Source organism: Myodes glareolus, chromosome 1 (genome assembly GCF_982192425.1).
Source record: "Myodes glareolus chromosome 1, mMyoGla1.1, whole genome shotgun sequence".
In the NCBI taxonomy this organism is placed as follows: domain Eukaryota; kingdom Metazoa; phylum Chordata; class Mammalia; order Rodentia; family Cricetidae; genus Myodes; species Myodes glareolus.
In genome coordinates this window covers 47,733,308-47,754,214 of record NC_142026.1, presented here as the reverse complement: position 1 = coordinate 47,754,214, position 20,907 = coordinate 47,733,308, and the positions used below count along the sequence as shown (strand labels likewise).

Below are 20,907 nucleotides of genomic sequence, written 5' to 3'. Positions count from 1 at the left end.
AAGGAAGCAGATAGTACTAACACGGGACAAGATCTCTCTAGAAAAGTCTCCATGGCTTTCTGGCCCTACAGAAGCCTTTAAAAGCATTGCCCTATAATGAAAGAGTCCCAGCCCAGAACAACCCAAGAATCCTGGATGCCAGAGTCAGCAGGCTCCAGTCTCATGAGCCACAGGCAGGTCCTGCCCTGAGCTTTAATTCTTCCTCTGTGACTGAGGCTTAAAGTTCCTAGGTTTCTACCCACACAGGGGCAAACAGGACTGCCTATATGCCAGGGCCAGTGTACCATGTGGCTGAGACTATGCTACACAACATGTTTTGCTTTATACTGTACAATCAACACAACCATACAGTCAGGTTTCTTAAAGTAAAAGGAGCAAAACGTGGAGAAATAAACAAACTGGGGCCTAAAGTGACAACAATGAAAACGCTAGTGAGGTCAAACGTCTCAGTGAAGCTAGAGAGATGAGACAGGGCTTAAAACACCCAAGGGTCCTGAGCCAGGGATGACAGTCCTACCTCCCAAAACGGCCACAAACTTCTCCAGCAAGTACAGAATCTGTTTGATGTACATTAGGTTCTTGGCCTTCAAACGCTTCCTGAGGAAGTAGCAACAGCGTTAGCACAGGACTCTGCAGCAGCTTCTCTCCACCAGATGCCATGGGGCCTTTCTGCCTGGGCCTGAAACACTGGGCTGGGAGCTACAAACCTTCCAGCAGATAAAAAGGCTAAGACCAAGGCTTTCAGAGCCTGCAGCTCTGTCCCCAAACACCTAGGATGTGGAGCACACACCAGGACAGAACAACCTATTCCTCCAAGACCTGGGCACTACAGCAGCCTCCATTTGGGTTCTGGAGACCACTGAGACTGAGCATGGCCAGAGCTCCTTCCTCAGGCTAGTATCTTACCCGTATCTTTCCATGTACTGGAGCAACTGGGAATGGGCCTGGCAGAGCTGGGGAGAAAACAGAAGAGCATGAAGGCATCCCAGGATATGGTTAGGAAGATCTCTGGAGAGAGATATTAGTCTGTGACTAGGAAATGCCAGCCAGGACACTATCAAGGTGATGAGCAACTGGATAGAAACAGACAAGGGCAAAGCATGTAGACACTATGGCTGATGACAGCTGAGAGGGCGAGGGAAGAGGCCAAAGCCTAAGGTCCTAAATATCACAGGGGAGCTGGGTTGGGAGATGACTTCACTCCATGAAGAGGGAAAGGCAGATATCACATAGGTTTCATGATCAAATCCTGCCTCACCTCAATCTGTGCAGTGGGTACAACACATGATTTTGCCCTCTATTAGTCCCAAGGTTCTGAAGCTAAAACGGTGAGCTACTACCCCAAAAGAAAAATGTGAGGCACACAGAACCCTTTTCAATGCTTGCCACATAACAAATGACAATAAATAGGAGCCTGCAGAGACTCTGGGCATCCCTCCAATAAAGACCCCCAAAGCAATATCAAAATGGTAAGATGCAATCCTGTGAGGCTCCTGGTCCCTGCCACCACCATCCTACTGACAGAGAACTAGTTAGCAGTATCCTGGAAGAAGGGCAGCTGAAGATAAAAAACGCCACTCCGTTCAAGCTAGGTACCAAGAGCCTCACACTTGCCAATGGACAAGAAAAGACAGAGCTTCAGTTCAGCCCTCTCTACCAAGCCCCACATCCAGAGGAATTCCTGGCCCAGGCATTTAAAGGAATGACCTATATCACTGCCCAGGATGGGAAAGGCTAACCCACCTGGGAACCATTGACCTCTGTGCTGTGGATGTTGGTGATGGTGTCGATCAGGTTGTGTGCCTCATCAATGATGACCACTTGGCCTTGCAGCTTGATTCCCGCAGCCTGTCGGGTGGCTGCATGCAGCAGCATTGGGTAGGGTAGCACCACTAACTGAAGGGAAAGATTACCGTCAGACACTAAAACAACCTGTCTTGTGCATCGTAGAAGGCTTATCCTGCAGTAAATGATCCAGGTCACTGAAGTCCTAATGGAGTTAACTCCTTACTTGACGGGGAATTTCCCTCTGTAAGTAGTGAATATGTTTTATTACTATTGGAAAATAAAGAAGCTACTTTGGCCTATGGCAGGGCAGAATATAGCCAGGTGGGAAATCTAAACAGAGACACAGAGAGTAGGCGGAGTCAGAGACATGCCATGTAGCTGCCAAAGGAGAAGGATGCCAGAACCTTACCCGGTAGACTACAGCCTCATGGCGATACACAGATTAATAGAAATAGGTTAATTTAAGATATAAGAGCCAGGTAGGAACACAACTAAGTCATTGGCCAAGCAGCGTTGTAATTATTATAGTCTCTGTGTGATTATTCGGCTCTGGGTGGCCGGGAAACAAATGAGTGGTCTCTGCTTACACTTAGTCCAACCTTGCACAGGGTATGCGAGCCAGAAAGCACAGCTCGGTGTTCTGCCTGCTCCTACAGACCTTCCTGCAGATGTTCTATCTGGAACGTCAGCTGTGAGGAACTAAACTTGGAGCTGATCATCTGGAAGGGTGAGGGGTGGAGTCCTTGGAGGTAAACCTCATCTAAGATCCCAAGATAGCCCTCAGACTCCAAACTTCTTCAACACACTGAGCACCAGAAAGCAACATTAGCCTATGGTCCCGGGGCTGCTACTTCCCAGCTCTGTGACCCTGGCAAAGTCTAATTTACGTGACCCTTGGTTTTTCATCAGCTAAGTGACTCTGACAAACTGTGCCAATTGAGAGGTGAATATAAAATCAAATCTGTGGATCTATGTTGCTATGAAGATCTTCCGCTTAAAAGACAACAAATAAGAGGGGGAGATTGCTCAGTTGATAAAGTCTTCTCCTTGAAAGCAAGGCCTAAGTCTGAGCCACAAACCCACGGGGAAAAGTCAGGGGTGGTGGTACCACTTGAGATCCCAGCGTCAGGGAGGCAAGGACAGCCTCACTTACCCACTAGCTTTGCCACACCCAAAGTTGTTCTCTGGCCTGCACACAGGCATGTGTGCATACACATGCACCCAAACACACACATAAAGATACTGATAATATGGAAACTCAGAAAACTGGGAACACAAGGCCCAGGTGCCAATATGGGTACCACACTTAACGTAGAGAAGAGAAAATCATCCCTGCTCTGTGTAGATGCTCACACCCAGTGCAGACATCCCTGTTCTGTGTGGGTGCTCACACCCAGTACAGACATCCCTGTTCTGTGTGGGTGCTCACACCCAGTGCAGACATCCCTGTTCTGTGTGGGTGCTCACACCCAGTGCAGACATCCCTGTTCTGTGTGGGTGCTCACACCCAGTGCAGACATCCCTGTTCTGTGTGGGTGCTCACACCCAGTGCAGACATCCCTGCTCTGTGTGGGTGCTCACACACAGTACAGACATCCCTGTTCTGTGTGGGTGCTCACACCCAGTGCAGACATCCCTGTTCTGTGTGGGTGCTCACACTCAGTGCAGACATCCCTGCTCTGTGTGGGTGCTCACACCCAGTGCAGACATCCCTGTTCTGTGTGGGTGCTCACACTCAGTGCAGACATCCCTGCTCTGTGTGGGTGCTCATAGACAAACTGGTGTTTACAGATGTCTCACTGAGTTAGTGCTGCCACCATTAAGTATGATGACATGAAATTGATGTGTTCTTGACATGTGCAAGCAGTTTTCACCTTTTCCTGTGTAACAGCCCAGTGAAATAGCCCTGTTCTCTCTATGAGCACCCACACAGAGCAGGGGTGTCTGCACTGGGTGTGAGCACCCACACAGAACAGGGGTGTCTGCACTGGGTGTGAGCACCCACAGAGAGCAGGGAGGTCTGCACTGGGTGTGAGCACCCACAGAGAGCAGGGATGTCCACGAGTGAGCACTTTGCTGTAAATGTGATCACTGAGAACTGCTCTCTTCTAAGATCCAGTTAAGTCTCCCAGATGACACAGATCTCCCTATACGTGACACATTTCAGGGAAGGAGGGAGAGCATCAAATCACCCATAGAGAACCACAGGAGACTATCAGGAAAAAAATAAATAAATAAACAAACAGTTCTTCCTCTGTGTATAAAGGTAAGGCAGGTGGATATGTCTGCAGTCCACTTGCAAAGCCATTTGGTGATGTTCACTCCTGCCCTCCTAGCTGCTGAAAGCACAGCAACGCCAACTGGTCTCTAGCCCAAAGCTACCAAGGATTCCTGGCCTCTTCGGACTCTACGCTCTGGATAAGATAATGCTGTGTCATGAGTTTGCGATGCTGCACAGTTGTCAGCAAACCTATGTAGGGACATCCTCACCTACAAAGAGGAATGAGAAGCAGGGCAATGGTGGTGCACACCTTTAATCCCAGCACTCAGAAGGCAGAGGCAGGTGGATCTCTGTGAGTCTGAGATCAGCCTAGTCTACAAGTGTTACAAGTGTTAGTTCCACAACAACTAGGGCTGTTACAAAGAGAAACCATGTCTCGAAAAACCAAAAAAAAAAAAAAAGCGCCTTGTTTTGTAAACCCCACTTAGTCACTTAGTACAAGAAGTACTTCCCATTTCTCCAGCACACTCACCTGGGCTGCAGGGATGGCGAAGCGGCTTCCGTAATAGGGGCAGGCCCGTGCCTCCTTCCCAAGGGCCACAAGCTGCTCCATGTCCTTCACCTCCAGCAGAATCTCATCCCGGAGAAGCTGCATCTGCTCATGGTTGTGGAAGGGGCAAGAGGTCTGGATTTTCCGTCTCTTTCTCTTTGGCTTGTCTTCCACAGCTCCGTTCTTCTCTGTGGCGGGACAGTTGAAAAAAAGCAAGGACAGAAAGGAGCTCTGGGTCAGAATTGGTGAGTGATATTCGAACACGTTCCCTTGCTGCCGACTGTGGACTCAGCAGAACGCTCTGGAATTTGTCTTTTATTCGCCATAAAGAGATGGCACAAACATCTGAGCCAGGTTCCTGACCCTGACCCAGGAAGCATGAACACTCTTGCCTGAGGAGGGGGCCTGAGGAAGGAACTGGGGCCTGCTTGGCCATTATTTCTGGGTAACACAGTCTTCATCACCATGGCCCTGTCACAACCCCACCACACTTCTGCCACTTTCGCTCTGCCCGCACAGCCCACGCTCCCGTGCGTACTGTTCTGACACTTCCGCGCAGCCCGCGCAGCCCACGTTCCCGTGCGTACCGTGTTTGCTTCTCTGCATGTCCACACAGCGGTCATTCATGAGCTGCACAGAACCCAGGCTTTTCACATCTTCATTCACACAAAGATTCTGTAAGGCAGGAGAGAAGAGAGAAAGCGACGGACTTCAGGCACATTGGACTAAACCTCGGCCACCAAGCTCCCCTCAGTCAACCCTAGATGTTGTCTCATCTTGACCTGCTTCCCCTCCTTTACAGAATGGACCATTAATACATATATGACCACTGAATTGTTCTTCCACCTTCCTGGATGAAAGAAACTTGCTTGTGCCCAAGGTATAGCAACATAAAACTCAGCACCTTTTGAGACTGGAGCTGCCTTCAAACGTGCCACCCCACTGTGCTCTGTACCGGTCATTGCTGACTTATTTACTCATAGTTTGTGTGTGGGGTGCTTTGCCTGCATGAATGTCTGTGCACCATGTGCGTGTCTGATCCCCAAGGAAGCTAGAAGACAGTATATGATCCCCTGTAACTAGAGTTACAGATGGTTGTTAGCTGCCATATAGATGCTAGAAATTGAACCTGGGTCCTCTGGAAGAGTAACAAGGGCTCTTCTCCACTGAGTCATCTCTCCAGCCCACGTTTATATTTGTTTTCTGAAGCTTGCTTCTTTGCAGTTAGAGTCCTGGCCCCATTTAGATGAGAGGTTGGAGGGAGGGGCTATTTGGTTGGTTGGTTTTGAGTTTTGGTTTTTCTTTTTTGTTTTCTTGAGACAGGGTTTCACTGTGTAGCCCTGGCTGTCCTGGAACTCACTCTGTAGACCAGGCTGGCCTCAAACTCATAGCAACCCGCCTGCATCTACCTCCTAAGTGCTGGGAGTAAAGGCATATGTCACCAACACCCAGCTTTTTTATGTTTTTTGAGACAGGGTCTCACTATGTAGCACTGGCTGTCCTAGAATTGACTATGTAGACCAGGCTAGCCTCAAACTCAGATATTTGCCTGCTTCTGCCTCCCCATGTGCTGGGATTAAAGGCGTGCGCCACCACCGCGCCTGAGTTTTTTTAATGTCTTGATTTTCTGTTTCTTTCCCATCCAAAGGGTGAGGTTTCTGTGGGGGTTTTCAGGAAACAGTTTATTGAATAAAATATACTGTCCTTTGTTATGGTCTCTGGACCTGGATGCGAGAAACATGACTAGCAGTACATTTTTTAATTTCTATTTTTTGAGATTATAATTACATTGTTTCTTCCCTTTCCTTTCCTCCCTGCAAACGCTCCTTCATCTCTTCCAAATTCATGGCCTCTTTTTCGTTAACTGATAATACACCCATATATGTATATGTACAGGCATATATATTCTTAAATATGGCCTTCTCGGTCCGTAACTATGTTTTAGGGCTGACCATTTGGTCTTGGATAACCAATGGTGTGCTCTTCCCTGGGAAAGACTGTTTCTCCGCTCTCAGCGTCCTTAGTTCAGCTCAACATCTTTGATACTGACTACGGACAGGTGTCCTTGAAAGATAAAGAGAAGAAATGGTGCTAACTAAAAGATTCAGGAAGGACCCACTACCCAGGCGGCTTCTCCTGCGCCTTCTAAAGAACAATAAGGCCAGCAAGGGAGCAGAGCTCCCAATGCCCACCTTGCCTTCACTCCACCAGTTTCCTATGCCTAGGCCAAGAGACAAGACAGAAAAACGGAATCTTCCTGGGCTGATCCTGCCCCCTTTGCTTACCTGCCGAGAGCCAAGCGAGACTAGCCGGGTTTCCTTGCCAAAAGGGCTCTTCCGTACTTCCTGTATAAACTGGGCCAGCTGTGAGTGTGTCCGACTGCAGTAATATATCTGATAAGAGGAATGCAAGGGGATTAAAGCGGGGTTGGGGGGGTGAGGGGTATAGCTCACGGTGGCCTGAGGTCCTGCGGGAGGAAGCAGAGTGGTTACAAGTGCACTCTTCCAGGCTGACAGCGAGTCAGCTCAGGTCAGGTAACACCTGAGGAGCGCCTGTCAGTGCTCTAGGAGCTCTCAACTCACCACAAGATAGGAGCTGGGCACCCTAGGAGAGTGGATTTGGATCCTCACCCCTATGGAGAACACGGGTGCACACTCTGGCTGCTCGAGGATTCAGCCGTGTGAGGAGAGAGAAGTGCAGGGAAGGATACCAGCTTTCAACAGAAAAGACACAGCTCAGATGGAACCATGTCTTTGTTAAAACAGAGAGCTGTCATGTCACACATAGCTCACGACACTCCAAGAAATGTGAGATACAAGCAGGAAGAGAAACACGCCACGAGAGTCCAAGAATAAGAAGGGCACACTTGCTCTTGCTCCCCCCTTGCCCTCACCACTGCCCACTGCAGAGGGGAACTCTGTGAGTCCCTGGCCCACAGTGGCCGCTCCTTCCAAGGCCTCCCCTCAGAGCCTGGCTAGTCAAGGGAGCAACTAGAAGCAACGCTCTGCATTTGGGAAGCACACACCTCAGAGCCGAAACTGCTAGAACCAAGAGTCCTGGACCTAGAAATTCCCCTTTCCCCGCTCTAGAAGCATCCAAGGAGTCGGCAGCTTAGCTCACCTTGGTGATATGTTCTTCTTCCAAGTCATCCTCATCCTCATCCACTCTGAGAGAGACAAACATGGATATGAGTTTCCACGGTACACTCGGGACAGCTCATACCTAAACGCACTGTAACGCGCTCTGGGCGCTCACTGACAAGCAGGAGGGTGGTGGCCCTTTACTCAGACGTCAGCAGAGCTGAGGGACAAGCCCTGAAGGCAACACAGACACCTCCCAGGGAACTGCTGAGACCTGCTCTCAGGACACCCCACACAAGCACCGCCGCCACTGCTGCTCAGGTCTGTGAAACCTAGAAAACACAGGCGAGAGGAGGCCGGGACCTGGAGGCTTTCTCTGCACCCAGAGGCCACTCCTCCGTCACCTCAGGGCCTTTAACTATTACCTCTCTCCAGCATAAACACTGAAGCCTCTTCCCTGTCCTCCTGAGTACAGCTGGGGCTTTGCCTTGCTCCACCACCGGTTATAACGACACCCCATCTTTTTTTTGTTTTTGTTTTATTTTTCAAGACAGGGTTTCACTAAGTAGCTCTGGCTGCCCTGGAACTGGCTCTTGCAGACCAGGCTGGCCTTGAACTCACAGAGATCTGCCTGCCTCTGCCTCCCAAGTGCTGGGATTGAAGCCATGAGCCACCACTGCCCAGTATGACACCCCATCTAAAAGTGATTTTCTCCTACTATGCCTCCTGTCATGTACACAAGCCAAGAACCAGGCTTCTCTTGTTTCTGCTGTGCCCCAGGGGCCGGCCATGGCTACAAGAATCCTGCGCACCTTTCCCCAGTGCAGCCACATTGCCTGGTGGAACAAGTGAGATGTCAGTTCTGACCACAGCTTCCGCCTGCCCTTCCCAGAGGAAGGACCCCCTGCACTGGGGCCAGGAGAGTCAGCCAATGCTGCCTGGCGCCAGAGAGAAATCAGGTCTCCTGCATGAACACACTAACTTAACAGCATATCATACAGAATTTTTTTTTAAAAAAAAAGGGGGGGGATTTTCCTTTCAAATCACTTTTTAAAGATTTTGTTTATTTTGTATACAGTGTTCTGCCTGCATGTCTGCCTGCAGGCCAGAAGAGGGCACCAGCTCTCCTTGCAGATGGTTTTGAGGCACCATATGGGTGCTGAGAATTGACGCAGAACCTTTGGAAGAGCAGACAATGCTCTTAACTGCTGAGCCATCACTCCAGCCCTGAAATCATTTTTTTAATGCCATGTCTTGGTGTTTGTGAAGATTAACTGGAGAGCTAACTGGTCAATAAGGAGCTGTCATCAGTTCTGTCAAAAGCTGGAATGTGTATTGCTCACACAACTGGGGCAGTTAGCAGGAACTGGATAAGAGATTAAAAAAAAAATGGGTTTTCCTTTTTCAACAAGATCTTACTACATACTCCAGGTTGATTGTTTTTCTGTTTTATTTTGTTTTGTTTTCTGTTTTTCAAAACAGGTTTCTCAAATGGATGGAGCTAGAAAACATTATTTTGAGTGAAATAACCCAGACACAGAAAGACAATTATCACATGTACTCACTCATAGGTGGTTTTTAAACATAAAGAAAAGAAAGCCAGCCTACAAACCACAATCCCAGAGAACTTAGACAACAATGAGAACACTAAGAGAGACTTACATAGATCTAATCTACATGGGAAGTAGAAAGTAGAAAAAGACAGCCGGGACAGAAGGTAGAGGATCCGCTGTCCTTGTCCAGACTTTAGCACGCACTTCATTGCTCTGATTTTAGCAATGCCACTGAAGTGCTCTGCCTGGTCTTTGTCCACCAGGGCTCTAGAAAAGGAATGGCCACTACAAAACCACCCATTCATGATGTCGCCACCTCCTGCTACAGGGCTACGGACCTACAACTGCTTTGAGTAACTGCAGGGCTGACTTTACAAGGCTTAGCCTAGAACCTTCTCTCCATCAGTGAGATACACACACACACACACACACACACACACACACACACACACGTCCCTTGGGGAAAACCAGGAAGAGATTCAGTGGTGGAGGGAAAAGCAGGGGAGCCTTTTTCACAAAGGACAAACGCTAATGAGGGCGAGATCTACACAAAACTTTCTTCTAGAAAGTTTCCAGCAGAAACAGGAAAAGCAGTGTACATTTTCAGTCCGACTCAGTGACTCAGTTCATGACCTTGGCTGTCAATGAGGGAACAGAAGGCGACGGAAGGTGACGTAGCAAAGAGATGAGGGCATTTCCAACTCAGGTGTAGAGACAGAGAAGTGGGGACTGTCAGTCTTCGGCCAATACGATGAAAGTCACGAGTCCTCTACCACCATTAAAAGGTGCCTCCACACACGCAGCCCCAAATGATTAAGTGAAGGCCACTACCTTCCAGCCAACCTGAGACCTTATCTACAGCATTCGTGGAATTCTCAGAATGAGACAAAAAGCAGCTTGTGTGCACACTCAGGTCAGCTAGTGTGCACCGAGTACACATAGAACAAATGTGACCTCGGTTCTGGAGATGAAAGCTTACATAGCAACCTGGTTCCTCCCTGGGGAACCTCATGGCCCAGCTCGGCTGAAAACGGGGAGCTGGATGTGATGGCACACACTGGAATCTCAGGACTCTGAAAACTTGTAGCCACTGAGGCAGGAGGATCAGCTTGAGTTCTAGGCAAATCAGCACTGTGGTACGTAGTGAGTTCAATGCCAGTTCTGGGCTAGAGTGTGAGACCCAGTCTAAAAATGCCGAGGGAGAAAAGGTGAAGGGGTGACACGGAGGCCACAGAGACACTGGAGGGGCTTTGAAGGAAGTGAAGACACTTGCCTCAGGAGGAGAGAAGGGTGTCTGAACGTTCAAAAACCCTCAAACAGAGAAGGGGAGACAGCGCATTTAGGAAGCCAAAACAGCTGCCCCACCGATGTCTGGCAAAGGGTGGTTGTGAGTCAAACGGGTGTGTTGCATAAAGCCTTTAAAGCACCTGGATTCATTCCTCAACCATCCATGCAGGATTAGGCTATGGAGTTACACTAGAAACAATCAGTCTATGTGACAACCACAGTGTCCACCAGAGTATACGATATGCAGGACCTGTCACGGTCTTTAGAGGAACAGCAATAAAGCGGTCTTAATCCTTGTGCCATTGGGAAATAGCCATGAACCTTAATGTTTGAAGGGCCTTCCTACACTCTCTGGTTTAGAGAATCCTTCCCCAGTCTCCTGCTGTACTATGACAGCTAGACAGGATTTACTGGGCTCTGTCAGCTTCAATCTTGGGTCTTCTCTCTCTTCCTCTGACTCTCTTGTGTTCTTTTTTTTTTTTAATATTTATTTATTTATTTATTATGTATACAATATTCTGTCTGTGTGTATGCCTGCAGGCCAGAAGAGGGCACCAGACCTCATTACAGATGGTTGTGAGCCACCATGTGGTTGCTGGGAATTGAACTCAGGACCTTTGGAAGAGCAGGCAATGCTCTTAACCTCTGAGCCATCTCTCCAGCCCCTCTCTTGTGTTCTGATACTTGGGTTGGGGCTCCCCTCAAGTACACCCTGTCCCCATTTTCAGCTTAGGGGTGCCTAATCAGAGCCCTCATGCCCCAGGCTTCCCTAAACCTCTCTCTTAACATATCAGCTCCTCAGAAGGCCTCACCTCTGGTGTGACTCCACACACTACGGCGGTTTCACACTGGTGCTGTGTGCTTATTTACCACCCATCTTCCCAGCCCTGAAATGCTGTTTACGGACAGGGCTACCCCCAGTCCATCTCAACTGACTAATCGGGGTTCCCGCAGATTAGTCCCACAGAGAACCCCAGCTAGAGAGAGGCCTGTTCTATTCCCCTAATGGCCCTGTGATGTCCAGCTGTGGACACTGAGCCTATTTGGGGTATAACTCCAGGCTGCAGCACTGGACCAGGACTTCCCCCACTGGATTTAAGGTGGGAATGAGAAACAAGGACCTAGAGAGGCGCTGTGCGATGCAGAAGTGACCAAGACCCTCCCATCAGGGTGTCCTGGTTCACCCATAGGTGAAGCTCATAAAACAGAAACCTGATCATCTGGACCAGAAGCCTTAAAACAATGTTCAAGATTGAGTCAGGGACTCCTTGACAGTTAGGACCATCACTCCACACATGCTTGGATTTAGTCGTAGGGAATATGGCATCTAGAGCCAGGTGGACTAGGTCCAGGCCCAGCTCTCCCCTCCATTTATGAGCCCACAGCAATGGCCAGTACATGGTACCTCACCAATCCATAACCTCCAGGATTCCACCACTGAGCTACCATGGGGAAAACTATCTCAACATACACAAGGGACCAGCACAGGGTAAAGGCCAGTCACCAGCATTTGTGGACCCTAAATAAAAGCCCCACTAGAGTAAATGGGCAGGTGGCTAGCAGGCCCTCTCACTGGGTGCTTCGGAGTATCTCCGGCCTGACACTCCGGTCTGAGGGCAGAGCTACCCAGCAGGGCTGGGGACGGACAGGCAGCAGTGGTCTCACCTGCTGGCTCTTCTCTCCTCGTCACTCTCGTACTCTGCCAGAACCAGCTCCTCCTCCCCAGACTCCAGCGGCTCCAGCTGTTCTGGTCCTGTCCCTACAGCCAACATCTCCCTGCTGAGGCGCAGGAGAGTCTCGGTCTCCTCCTCTTCCTGTTTCTGGGGAGGAGCAGAGATACAAAAAGAAGCCTCAGTCCTGGAGCACCCAGCTGACTCCCCGAAAGGGCTGGCCACGGACACTGCTGTCGCCAAGGTCAGAGCGCCCACATCCATCTCATAACATGAGCCTCCCTACCTAACTCAAGAATTCCTCTCCCCAACTCGGATGCTCCACCACATAAGATCCCTAGCTGTTGGCAAAAGAAATGGGGCCAACGGAGCAAGGAGTGTAGTCTGCCACTCCAATCCCAGGCAGCGTCCAGCTGTCTCACACACCACAGGCCTCCAAATGCTCACCATGCGTTTGACTGCAAATCTGAGCCTTCCATCCTGACAGACCTGCTGCAGACGCTCTTCCCGCTTCCTCCTCTTCGCCTGCTCCTCCTAAAGGACAAGGACACAGCAGAAAGACTCCTGCAGGAGGGGCACCCCAGGCCTTTCTCGGCAAAGAGTCTACTGAGGGGCTCCTTGCCCTTGCCACACACCCTGCCTCCATCTCTGCAGGTCTGGCCCCACTGTTCAGTGCAAAAGGGCTGCACCCTCTCCTTCTCTAGGGCAAACAAAAGTTATTCTTCAACTGAGTCCTCGCCGGGTGAGTGAGAAATGAAACCCAGGTGAGCCATAAAGGAAAAGACCTGCTCGCCTCCTAAAGAGACAGCGATAGCCACGCCAGTTCACAGAAGGGCTGAAAGGCCCCAACACAAAGAATATGGCACTCCTCAATCTTGTAATAAGTTGAAAATAATCAATGGCGCTTGTTTCCCTAATCAGGTCCCTTTCTCAGCCCCCTCAAATCTCACCTTCAGCCTCTCCACCAGGTCCCTTTCTTCTTTCTTCTGAACAAATTCGGTGATCCAATCGGGTTCTCCAGCAGGCCTCGGGGTGCCAGAGGATGCTTGGCAAGATGAGGAAGACAGGAGCGAGTTCTTCCCATCACACGTGGGGCCAGACCCAGGTGTAAGGAGACGAGCCTCTGCTTGTAATCTCTTCTGTTCAAAGTCACGGAGCCAGGAGAGGGCCCCACAAATGAGACTTAAGGACTTGCCCTGCAAGAAGAAGAATGACCTTAAACAAGGCCAGGCACAAAGCTTCCCAGACGGACAGCTTTCCCCATGTAATAAGAAGAAGCTGCAGTTCTAAGCATAAGGATGCTCTAAGACCATCTGGAAAGGAAGGGAGTGGAGTAACAGAGTCCACAGAAACAGGGAAGAAACAGGAAAGGGGGTTAAAGCCTGGTCCAAGAAGCAAGAATGAGCGGCTTTTAAACCACATAGCTCCATGTTCCAAAAGAATTCGAGTGTTTTCTCAACTTACAAATACTGCAAGTTAATATAACTAAACAATGGTGGAAAGAAAATACATTACTAGCCAAGAAATACAAAGCATGAAATCCCAAATTCTTGCCAAGATGACATCTGACTCTATGTTTTAAGGCAACTGAAGTCCAGGCACAACATAATCAGTCACATGAGTTCCTGCTGTTGAGACAACTGCTGTCCAAAACACTCTTCTTGATGACGGTCACAGTTCCCATGGTCCCTTTCACAGGCTGGCATGCACGCCCTGTGCTTAATTGCTAACTCTTGTGTCTCAGGATGTGAACTTACCTGGAAACAGGTCACAGTGGGTCCAATTAGTGAACATGAGGCTCTTAGGTAGGTCCCAATTCTTACAAGGACTGGGAACCTTATGAAAAAGGGACATTTATCATGATGGGGGAACCCACAGAAACAGCTGACTCGAGCTAGTGGGAGCTCACTGATTCCAGACTGAGAGCTGGGCAGTTTGTGGGGCCACTAGCAGTGGAACCAGTATTTATCTCTAGTGCATGAACTGGCTCTTTGGAGCCATTCCCTATGGAGGGATACCTTGCTCAGCCTAAATACAGGGGGGAAGAGTCTTGGTCCTGCCTCAAGTGATGTGACACACTTTGTTGACTCCCCATGGGAGACCTCACCCTCTCTGAGGAGTAGATGGGAGCTAGGGTTAGGGGAGGAAGGGGGAGCAAGAGGACAGGGAGAGGGAACTGGGATTGGTATGTAAAATAAGATTGTTTTAAAAAGAAAAAGGGACATATAGTTGGACACATACATAGAAGAAATGCACCATGAAGAAACACAGGAAGAAGATGGCATCTACACGTCAAGGAGTGGGCCTGGACATCCTTCCCACATAGCCTTCAGAATGAACCAAAGCTGCTAATGTGTTGACTCCAGACTTTGAAACTCGAGCACTGTAAGATACTGGATTTCTGCCATGCCACCAATCTGTGGTGCTCTAGACTATGAGTCCCCAGGAAAAGGACACAGTTCTAGAAAGGAAACCCCAGGCTGCTGCTCCTGAGATCCTTCTGGGTTCATGTGAATCTTTAGCTAACCTTCTGTCTACTGAATCCTCTGCCTACATAGTCCAGGGCGGCTCAGAGTCTCCAGACCAGGGTTCTAAACCTACCTACCCTGGGAGGTACCATAAGTTAAGACTCAGACTCCTAGCCTGTAACCCTGGATTAGACAGTGATCATGTTACTAGTTCCGGGACTCTGAGCTGACTCTCAAAGCTCATTTCCATATATATGCAAAAATGGGACAGATAAGAGTAAGACCCACTCATGGAGCCAATATAAGTGTTAGGCTAATTCGCAGGAGCCAAAAAAGTACCTGGTGATAAAGTAAGAAATTGGGTACGTGCTACTGTCAAGTCATGATGGACTATCATTATCCTGAGAAGTGGAACCTATCAGCTTTCATTAATATTTTGAATGGTTCTTGGTAGGATGACCTTCTGAGGAACAGATCACACAGCTTAAAGAACACACCATTACACTGTTTCCGCTCCCAGGAAACCTTAAATGGAATGAAATCCAAGGGGTACTCCTCCAGAAGAGCCCGGGTGGGAATGGGGGTCATGTGATGACTGTGGAAAGAAATACCGCCTTTAGATGTTGTTGGACAAGACACCAGCCTGCAACAGTGGCCCAGGGACAGAGCCCCTACACAGCCTCCACTAAATAGCAATTTCTAAGGGTATGCCCCAAGTTATTGTCTGCCATTAATAGCAAGCACTCTAACACAAACGCCAAAGGCAACTAAAGTCCCACAGGGTTAGCTATTGTAATAAGACCATAAAAATTGCAAACTGAGAGGGCTGAAGGCGAGTGGGTGGTAAAGCGTTTCACTGATATGCTTGAGGCCCTGGTTTGATCTCAAGTAATATAAAACAGAAAGAGTAAAAATAATAATACTATCCTAAAAAAGGTCCAATGCAGCTTGTTAAAAAGCTGCAGATCCAGCCCGATGGAGGTGGCGCACGCCTTTAATCCCAGCACTCAGGAGGCAGAGGCAGGCGGATCTCTGAGTTCAAGGTCTACAGAGTGAGTTCCACAATAGCCAGTATTACACAGGAAAACCCTGCTTCCAAAAAAATAAAATAAAATAAAATAAAATAATAAAAAGCTGCAGATCAAACAGTCTTCACTAGGCACCCAGAAAATGTTCCCACTCACCTCACAGAGCAGTGGTTCTCAACCTTCCTAATGCTGAGATCCTTTAATATAGTTCCTCATGTGTGGTGACCCCCAACCATAAAATTATTTTTGTTGCTACTTCAAAACTGTAATTATGGTATTGTTATAAAGTATAATTGTTATGAGTCTGTAAGGACAAAACCTAGATGAGTCTGTTAGGACAAGCCTGGGGCAAGTCCAGGAGAAGCGGCACTAGCAGACATGTGTGCAGTGATGCTAAGAGCGACGTATAGGCAGACAGGAGTGTTAATCTGGAGTGTGATATAGAAAAGAGTGAAGTAAGGCTGAAGAATAGTATAAAAAGTGAGGCAAAAAGACCAGAAGGCATTCTCAAGATGATCTGCTAGAGACTCTGTCAGAGAGATGCCAGAGAAACTCTACAGCATCAAGAATCAATCAATCAATCAATGAGACATTGGACCAGAGATCTTCCAAGAGTCAGAGAACAAGCTCTTGCCTGCGGATCAAGACTTGCTGATCCAGAGGTCTACGTCGAGAGCCACGAGCCATCATCAGGTTGTACACCCCAATGCCTTATTAGATAGAATATAATAATGCTTGCCTAGGATTTAGAAATAGATATGTGCTTGTGTGACATTGCTTGTGTGATATTATACCCTTGCTTGTGATGGTGATATTTGCTTCTTATTGGCTGTGACAGAACAACTGTAAGACCTTGAAGTGCCTATACAATAAAGGTAGTTCGGACAAAGCAGAGAACTGCTATCCTGAGTGTCATGACTTGCAGACCTCTAAGTAAGGCCAGAAGGCCCACTCAGTAGAGTTCACGACAATAATGAAAATATCTGATATGTGGGATAGCTCATTGGCAACCCCTGTGAAAGGGTCATTCTTACTCCTCAAAGGGATCGCAAGCCACAAGCTGAGAACCACTGGTATAAAAGGAAGGAAAAGAGACAACAGAGTATCCCAGGAGACATACTTTCTGTCCCAGAATCCTGGGTGTCAGTTCTGGAGATGTAATTCTCCATGTATAGGGGCAGGGATCATTCACTGTCTTTTACTTACTTGTTCATTCAGGAAATCCATATGAAGAGCCTCCTGGAGGCCAACCTTGCCAAGCTCCACAGAAGGCAGGCCTGCAGTTAACAGGGACCAGAGGTTCTTATATCTGGGAGGCTGAAGCCTAGAGTCTGAGAATCTTCACACCAAAATACACCGTTCACTATCGCATAGTGCTCACTAGGCAAGGTAATACACCAAAGTACTGGAAAGCAGCTGGGGACCACAGCCCTATTCAGTCTCAACAGCCCACCTCAGATACATCCCTCACGCAATCTGGGTCAGGAAGGAAAACATAGGGCCCCTTGGTTGCCTCCCAACGACACTCAGTAACCTATATTCTACACTAAAACAGTATTCTGAACCTGGGGGAAAGTCACACCCGTGTTTACGGCCCTCAACATCCAGGCTGCAGTGTGCCAGAGAAATCTCAAAAGCACTGATGCTACGGCTTGCATTGCAATTTTAAAGTCTCGGCTGCCAATAGCCTGGTTTTTCTCAGTCCATGGTGTTGTGCCCAACAGTTTAATAGAGGAAGTGACCGCTATGCGTTAAGATAAACTGACGACTCCTATGCCCAGTTTCTTCTCAAGGAAGGCAACGTCTGCACAGAAGTGTCAAGGTAAGTAAGGCGACCTCCACGTTGTCTTAGTGACACTCACCGTGCCAGTTGGACTCTCAAATATCCCAATCTTGCCAGCCTCCAAGACCTTGTAGAGCTCAGCCATGAAGTCCTTCTGGATAGGATAGGGTGGGAAGGGAAAAGGGAAATGGATGGCACCCATATCCTGGTTTTCATCAGCCATTGCCCTAGAGTTAAAAAAAAAAGTAAAATAAAATAAGAGAAATCTATAGCTTTCTATAGACTCATGAAGTAGCTTGAAATCTATAAAGTCCAAAGCACAGTTTTCCCACTTGTCACAGAATTTCCTTCTTGGTTATATATTTTCTGGCAAGTAGAGACCACGTTCTGTCTGTTTATACACATACATGATCTACCCGGACCATACAATCCATCTGGTGATGCTGGTCAAATATTACTATTGGAAAGTCCAGCCCAGGAAAGCCCTAAGATGAGCCTCTGGCGCTGCTGCCAGATGCCCTTCCAAAACCTTCACAAAAGCAGAGCACTTCCGCACCAAGGTGAATGTCATTTGGGTCACAGTTGGCCCTTGTGATTCCTTCTCCAAGGCCTCTACAACGGGCAGCTGGATGCCCCAGCTGCCTCACCTGCTCCTGGGATGAAGGCCCATAAGCCTATGGATTTCCCACAGGACGACCAGGCTTCTTCAGACACAGTACTAGTTCACATCCACAGCCCCCTGCATCAGACAGTCTGCTTGTCCTCCTCCTAAACTCTACTGCAACACAAGCAGCGCTATCTACTGGTCATCTTTTTCTGGCCTCAAGACCTAAGAGCTTACTGGCAGTTAATGGGAGCCTCAGGGGGATGATCTCTGATCTAACTCCCCTAAAAAAAAAACAGTTGTTTGATTCCAGTCTGGAAGAACGCTTTTCGCAGTCACTAATGTCTGACTGGAACGGCTTCCCAATACCAAGGCTCTAGCGCTCCTCTTCCCCTGCCAGGTCAAGGGCTCTCAGCTCCATGTGTGCTTCATTTCCATCTCCTCTTCTGAAACTGTTCTCCTCAACCATCTCTTTGCCATCTGGAGGTCACGCTCATCCATACCCCTCTTCTTGAGAGTTAACTGAACAGGTCCATCTCTTCTAAGTCCAAATAGTAATAACCCCAAGACCCAGTTTATTATTAATAAATTGAAAACCGTCCTAAACGGCAGTGATGGTACCAATCCACTTACGAAGAAAAGTAGTTGCCAGTGTGTTCTTCCAGTTATAGTCAGGGGGAGAAAAATGACTGCCCAAGTGGAGAAATGTTCAAAACAAAACAACAAAAACTAAAATCCAAATAACAAACTAAGATAATTCAATAATAAAAAGAGCTATGTAACTGAAAAAAAAATTAAAAACATGAAGGGAGGGAGAAAAAAAGTAACCAACAGGAGCTGGAGAGATGGCTCAGCAGTTAAGAGGACTTGCTGCTCTTCCAGAGGACCCAGGTTCAATCAATTCCCAGCACCCACACGGCAGCTCACACCTGTCTCTAACTCGAATTCCAGGGATCCAGATGTACACGCAGGCACAAAACCCATACACATAAAATGATAAAAATAAAAAGTTTTAAAAGGTAACCAAAAAAATAAAAAAAGGTAACCAACAAATTTTGAGCATTTGGCATGTGTTAAACACTCTGCAGCCTCTCCCCCGCCTCCTTTTCTTATTATCTCAATCTATCACCAACATCATAACAGAACATGGCTGCTGGATGTTGATGTTAAATAACTGCCGGCTGGGGGCACAGCTCACTAGCAGCCCTGAGCTTAATCTCCAACAGAAAGCTACTGGGAGTGTTAAGGAGGGAAATTATTAGTTACTCCAAGAAGAAAACCATGGGTTTAACCCAGGTCCATAGGGCTCTGCTTCGGTCAAGATCACCTAGGTACAACAGAACCAGCAAGATTAAAAAGGCGATTCCCTGGAATGAAGTAGCAGGAGGTGAAGAACGCTATCTGGGAAAACCAGGCACACGGGCCGCTTGCTGACAGACAGAACTCCCTGAATACGAAAACTGCAAATTAGCCAGAATTTCAGGACAGGGCAGAAACCATGACTTTAGTATTTACTCCCACGTTTATGCTACTTCCATTAGCAATGTAGTAGATTTACACCCCATCTTCCTTCCTGAATCCTAAAGCACGGCAGTACAGAAGAGCACGTAACAAACTGAATCTCAGGTTAACAATTATCAATAAACCTGTGTCTTCATGTTTAACAGAGGCGATAATGGTGCACCCCTAACGTTCACTAGATAAAATAACTCCCTAGGAAATCGCTTAATACAGCTTTCCTAAATTTTAGCACTCAACACTCTACGCACATTCAACTGAAGGCGCCGGCCGGGCTGCCCTCGCATTGGTTCTTTGCCTGTCAATCACGCGCTGTCTCCACCCCCCCCCAAACTTCCGGCCGTTCCGCGCGCTCTGTGCATTCCGCCCCCTAGCTCTCTCGGGCAGCCTCCTCGGTTTGCGTCTCCGCTCGAGCCTCCCTTCTCGATTCGCTTCCTACGCAGCCGAACTCACCCTCAACCGCAGAATGGTCTCGCTGAAGCGAGCAAGCAACGCCCGTCTTGCTGCGGGGGTTGAATCGCTGCTCCACCGGAGGGTCCGCCCGCAGGAAAACCGGCCACGCCCCCGCGCCACTGCGCCTGCGCACTTCAGAACACCGGCGGGCTGTGAGCTTCTAAATTGCCCCAATTTGGAGTGGAGTGGGTGGGTGGAAGTGTCCTCCTCTAGTGTGAGTCTTGATTGAGCTTTGATCTGGCCTTCGAAGTTAGATTTTTGGTTTTACAGATTATCGCTTTTAAATAAGACTTTTCTGGAAGAATATTAAACGTTAAAAAAATTATTAAATATCAGATGTACACAAAGCCTTAATTAAGAGGGGTTTTTTTTGGTGTAGTTTTTATGCATATATTTATGAATTTTTCCTCCTTAATATAGATATTGAATCTGTTACACAGTGATGGAGGTGCAAAGTTGTACTATGGTGAATTAATTACAGTTGGGGAATGCAGAATAAAAAATTGGCAGACCCTGAGAACAGTCAGTCTGTCAAGATTTGGTTTTCTGTCACTAGTTACAAAAGCACACACAGCACAGGAGGCTTAGCAATCAGTCCTTACTAGCCTCTCTGTTTATTGCATAAAGGACAATGGACATGACCCACTTTCAGAGGCTGTAGCTAGAAATCCTAGCCACAACTTCTTGGGGCCCTTCTCCCTCTCTTTCCCAAGAAACACAAGGATGATTCGTTCTCTGCCCTTTAGTGCCCGTTGTATAAGGGGCTGGGCAGTAGCTGGAATTAATCCTTGGTGGGGTCTGCTAGCCTTTAAATAACTGTGCTGGTTTTGTTATCACCTAGACATAGGCATCAAAGGCTCAAGACAAAGAGTACAGTAGCTAACCTTTGTGGAGGCCAGCCATG

The 20,907-nt window shown here is 48.1% G+C and overlaps 1 protein-coding gene across 2 annotated transcripts in view; it reads right to left on the bottom strand.

The window, feature by feature from the left end:
• Nucleotides 1-20,107, bottom strand: part of Ddx11 (DEAD/H-box helicase 11) — a 32,431-nt gene extending 12,324 nt beyond the window's left edge. For both annotated transcript variants that reach the window (XM_087906099.1, XM_048442086.3), the window contains exons 1-12: nucleotides 20,004-20,107; nucleotides 17,508-17,655; nucleotides 13,100-13,345; nucleotides 12,597-12,683; nucleotides 12,145-12,299; nucleotides 7,680-7,725; nucleotides 6,845-6,952; nucleotides 5,147-5,234; nucleotides 4,542-4,747; nucleotides 1,744-1,896; nucleotides 907-953; nucleotides 518-597 (exon numbers count right to left, since the gene is read on the bottom strand). In XM_087906099.1, coding sequence (XP_087762225.1) covers nucleotides 518-597; nucleotides 907-953; nucleotides 1,744-1,896; nucleotides 4,542-4,747; nucleotides 5,147-5,234; nucleotides 6,845-6,952; nucleotides 7,680-7,725; nucleotides 12,145-12,299; nucleotides 12,597-12,683; nucleotides 13,100-13,345; nucleotides 17,508-17,651 — 1,360 coding nt within the window. In that variant the 5' untranslated portion in view covers nucleotides 17,652-17,655; nucleotides 20,004-20,107. The remainder of the gene's footprint in view (nucleotides 1-517; nucleotides 598-906; nucleotides 954-1,743; nucleotides 1,897-4,541; nucleotides 4,748-5,146; nucleotides 5,235-6,844; nucleotides 6,953-7,679; nucleotides 7,726-12,144; nucleotides 12,300-12,596; nucleotides 12,684-13,099; nucleotides 13,346-17,507; nucleotides 17,656-20,003) is intronic.
• Between the last annotated feature and the right edge of the window lie 800 nt (nucleotides 20,108-20,907).